We start from the raw sequence: 4293 nt of genomic DNA on the forward strand, positions 1-4293 counted from the left end.
GGGGGGGGGGGGTGCATGTGCGTGTGTGGGTGTGCGTGCATGTGTGTGTGGATGTGTGGGTGTATGTGTGTTGTCATAAATTGATATTTAAAATGTTAAAGATGAAATAGTTATTGCATAAGATAAGGGGGCAACAATATCGATTATTATAAATTGATATTTAAAATGTTAAAGATAAAATAGTTATTGCATAAGATAAGGGGGCAACAATATCGATTATTCAAAATTGAGAAAGAAATTAAATTTTTAAAACAAAATTGAAAGATGTAAAAAATATGTTTTCATTAATAAAAGTACAAAATAGTTTTATGACCTTTACATGACTACAGGGGCGGCTCAACGTAATCGGAGGCCTAAAACGAAATCTTAATTAGAGGCCTAAAATCTAAATAAACTTCACATGCATTTATTTAAAATTTATTTTTCTTACATTTTGCAAAGTATTACTTAATATTTTTTTTATATATAAATGATTTATTCGATTTCTTTTTCAATTATTAGTTTTAAATAAGATTTTATTAATTCAACGTTGAAAAATATTATTTTACTTGGGCAATCATTATATGAATTGTTAACATAGTTCTACAAGTAATAAGTTGACAAATTTCAAATAAATATAGAGTTAGAACCATAGCTTTGATGAAGTTGATAATTTGGTTACCCCACATTTTACTATGGTTGTTGTAATGCTTGAAAATGTAGTAAGAAATGGAAAAATAATTTACAATTCAATTTGTTCAACACTTTTTGACTATTAAATGATATTTTTGATAGAATATTACTCTAATTTATCAACAATTTAAAGAAGTGTGTAAAAGGAGTTAAAAAGAAAATAATGTCAGTATTAGTAGAGAGAGTGTAAGAAAATAAAACAATATTTTCTTGATTTCTTCTAGTTGAATGGGGTGGAAGAGAATAAAATAATAATTTTAAATATATACTTTTTATCATAAATAATCAATATTTTTCTATAAAAAATTAACACATAATTTATTCTTAGTAAAAAATTGAGGCCCCCTAAAATTGGGGGCCTAAGGCCAATGCCTTATTAAACTATACATAGAGCCGGCCCTGCATGACTATCCACCAAAATATGCATTTGATAGCCTATTCTTTATTGATCACCAACATCACATCCTTAAGCATATTTATATCTCTAGTATCAAAATTATTTCATTTTATGATTAGAATAGATTAGACATTAAAGAATATTTAAATAGTGATTACAAACTTAATTACATTGAAGTATTAATAATTAACTAGTTAAATACATTATAATATGAAATATTTATCAAATTTGCAATATAAAAACAAAAACATACCATGCCATAAAGTTTGAAAAAAGTAAAGCAAAAACTAAAGATCCAAACGTGATAAGTCATTTGAGTATTTAACCCAAAATACGCAACTTTTCTTCTTATATCCTACGCAACTTTCAAATTCAGATCCAAAAGGAGTCCATTCCGTTTCTTTCTCCTTCACGCTATTAACAAATCGAGCATTTCCCCCTTAATCTAGCATTCCCTCATTCATCGCCATTTTCTCTTTCCACACTTCACCCAGGTACGCTCTCTCTCTCTCTCTAGAACGGTTTTTTCAATTTACTTCAGTGTTTAAGCTTTCAATTTCATTATTATGTGGATCTCCAGATCTGTATTTGTATTATATTGTAAATCGTTTGATTTAATTCTAATTGTAGTGTTTTTGTGTTAACAGGCGGAAGTGGAAGGTTTGATTTGTTAGCAATGGCGACAGTTCGAATGTTTTCCTTCACTCTTCTCTTTGCTGTTTTGCTTGTTCAACAATGTATCTGCACAGATCCGCCTGCAAGTTCACCAAGTCCTGCACCGGAATCTGGCGCTGATGTAGCTTCTCCACCGGTGAGTCCGGCTCCATCGCCTTCATCAAATCTAACTTCTCCGCCGGCACCTTCACCGTCAGATCTCTCTCCGAATTCATCTCCGGCGCCATCACCGGGTGATTCTACCTCTAAAGATTCCCCGTCGCCGGCTCCGAATTCCGAAGCTGCGAGTGATATTAGCCACGAGAGTGCAGAGTCGTCGAAGGAATCATCTGGTGGTGGAATGACGAGTGGAAAGAAGGCCGGAATAGCAGTTGGAGTGATCGCCGCCATTTGTTTTGTAGGTGTCGGTGCAATTGTGTACAAGAAGCGACAACAAAATATCCAGCGATCTCAGTTCGGGTATGATGCTAGGAGAGAAATTCTTTGATATATCTTCATATGCAAATCAGTTCATATAGTATACTACAGATGTATGTAAGTCTACTGCATCATGATTAGATTTGTTGCATTTGGAATTTCTACGACAATATCATTGGATTCATTTGATTCTTTACCCACTGGATTCATTAGTTTTGTCTGCTATTGGAAATTTAACTTTTGATAACTGCTTTGCTGATGATTTTGCAATTCGTTTTGATTTTTCACTTGCAATGATACTGTGAATGATCAACAAAATGTTTTAGGCGTTTGTTTGAAAATTTTCAACAAACGGAAACTGCAGAATTAATTCTATTTGAGTTTTTGCAAAAACTTATTTTCTTGACTTGTTTCTGTAAAATAAGTTTAAACTCTGTTTGTTTTTGAACTTATTTAGATTTATATTCTATTATTCTTTATGCATTGAGAGGGAGAATTTACAATATTTGGCTCCCTAGTGCCTTGTCATTGGAAGAGCCTGAGTGAATCGTAAGACTAAAATTACTCGATACTTGTATTGACCTACATGCTTGTTGGTGTTTAGAGCTGTGCAGCATGTCTCACATACCATTGTTATTTAAAACAAAATAAAAACTTGATGGATAGTAAAACTAAAGAAAAGAATGAGTTGTTGGTTGAATGATTTTGAGGAATAAATGTGGATCTGTCTATTGGACCAATATTGTACGTTAGAGTGAATGAAATAGAAGGTGCCTTTTCAGAGTAAAAGCCAAAGTTGCCTCAATGGCAGTTACGGCGCATGTGAATTGGGAATAGTAGGCTATTAAAGTTTTGATATGGAAGGACAAAATATATGGACATGAATTGGTTGAATTAAATCTGTGGACTAATTAATGCCAATCACACTGGATGATGTAGTATTAGTATATATTTTTTTACTCGTAATGCTAAATGGCCAGAGAATTTGGCCAGAAATTTTAAAAAACTATAATATCTTTTTTATTTTAAAATAAATTAATTTTTTTTCCATTTTTTAGCTAAAAGATATTAGATTTAAAAGAATAAAAATATTTAAAAAGGTAAAATATTATTCTGACCAAATTTTTTGACTAAAATAATTTTTCCTTTTTTTACTGTATGTGATAAATTATATTTCATGGATTGTCTTGTTATATTTTGGAATTTTCTTATATTTTACACCAAATGACGTGAATGTTTTGTGTGGTGCAACTGTTGGTTGTGGGCTGGCAGTAGAACAATGGGCGTTGTCCTATTCATATCACGTTATTTTGTTTACACTGTATTGACAATGACGTTTGTTGTGGTTGAAGTTGTGGTTGTGGTTGTGGTTGTGATTGCTTTTCTATTTTATTTTATTTGCAAACAAAATTCCTGCTTGCTCATTATGTTTTCATAAAGATTATGACATTGTCGGTGCCTTTTTTTCATTCCAACACCACCTCACAGTCTAATGCTTTTTTGGGAGTAAATATGTAAAATTGTATTCAAGTATGATATACAAATAATATAAATCATTTTCACCCTCAATTTCGGGGTTTTAAATCAACCCCTATCCCCTCAACTTTGAACACTAATCAAACTTCCCCTTTTCTCCTAATTAAACTTAATAATTGCTACCATATCCTTTCATTATCAATTTTTTTTTTAATTCTTTAAAAATCATAATGTTTTTATTTTTTTAAATTCACATAACAATTTCTTTATTAAAACATAAACTGTTGTGAAACTATATAAAACAATCTATGTATAATATAAAGCTAGATAAAAGAAAAGTATTGTGACACCTCTCTTTGGCAAATGATTCTATTTATTTTTTTCTCCTTTTTTTAAACATCTTTTCCTTATTTTTCTTCTAATTATTATTGTATAAAAATGAATATGTTAATTATTTTTTCTTCATTTATTTATGTTCTTTAATATAACAACTTAATTGTCTTTATTTTCATTACCTCCATGACTTTGGTGATCATAACTATTAAATTATATTAATAGCTATGATAATAATATTGGAAGGTGAATAGTTGATAAATTGAATTTAAAGATTCTTGGAGCTATTAAAAATCTATATATAATATAATATAAAGGAGAAT

General features: G+C 30.4%; 1 protein-coding gene across 1 annotated transcript; it reads left to right on the forward strand.

The window, feature by feature from the left end:
- The first annotated feature begins 1343 nt into the window (after window positions 1–1343).
- Window positions 1344–2408, forward strand: LOC125873218 (uncharacterized). The gene is made up of 2 exons (XM_049554116.1): window positions 1344–1563; window positions 1717–2408. The coding sequence occupies exon 2, from the start codon at window positions 1746–1748 to the stop codon at window positions 2229–2231; it is 486 nt and encodes a 161-aa protein (XP_049410073.1). The 5' UTR covers window positions 1344–1563; window positions 1717–1745; the 3' UTR covers window positions 2232–2408.
- Window positions 2409–4293: the final 1885 nt, after the last annotated feature.

This window comes from Solanum stenotomum, chromosome 8, assembly GCF_019186545.1.
Source record: "Solanum stenotomum isolate F172 chromosome 8, ASM1918654v1, whole genome shotgun sequence".
Taxonomy (NCBI): Eukaryota; Viridiplantae; Streptophyta; class Magnoliopsida; order Solanales; family Solanaceae; genus Solanum; species Solanum stenotomum.

What these genes read in the sequence shown, in the direction of transcription:
- LOC125873218 (XM_049554116.1), top strand. Translation starts at nt 1,746, where the DNA reads ATGGCGACAGTTCGAATGTTTTCCTTCACTCTTCTCTTTGCTGTTTTG.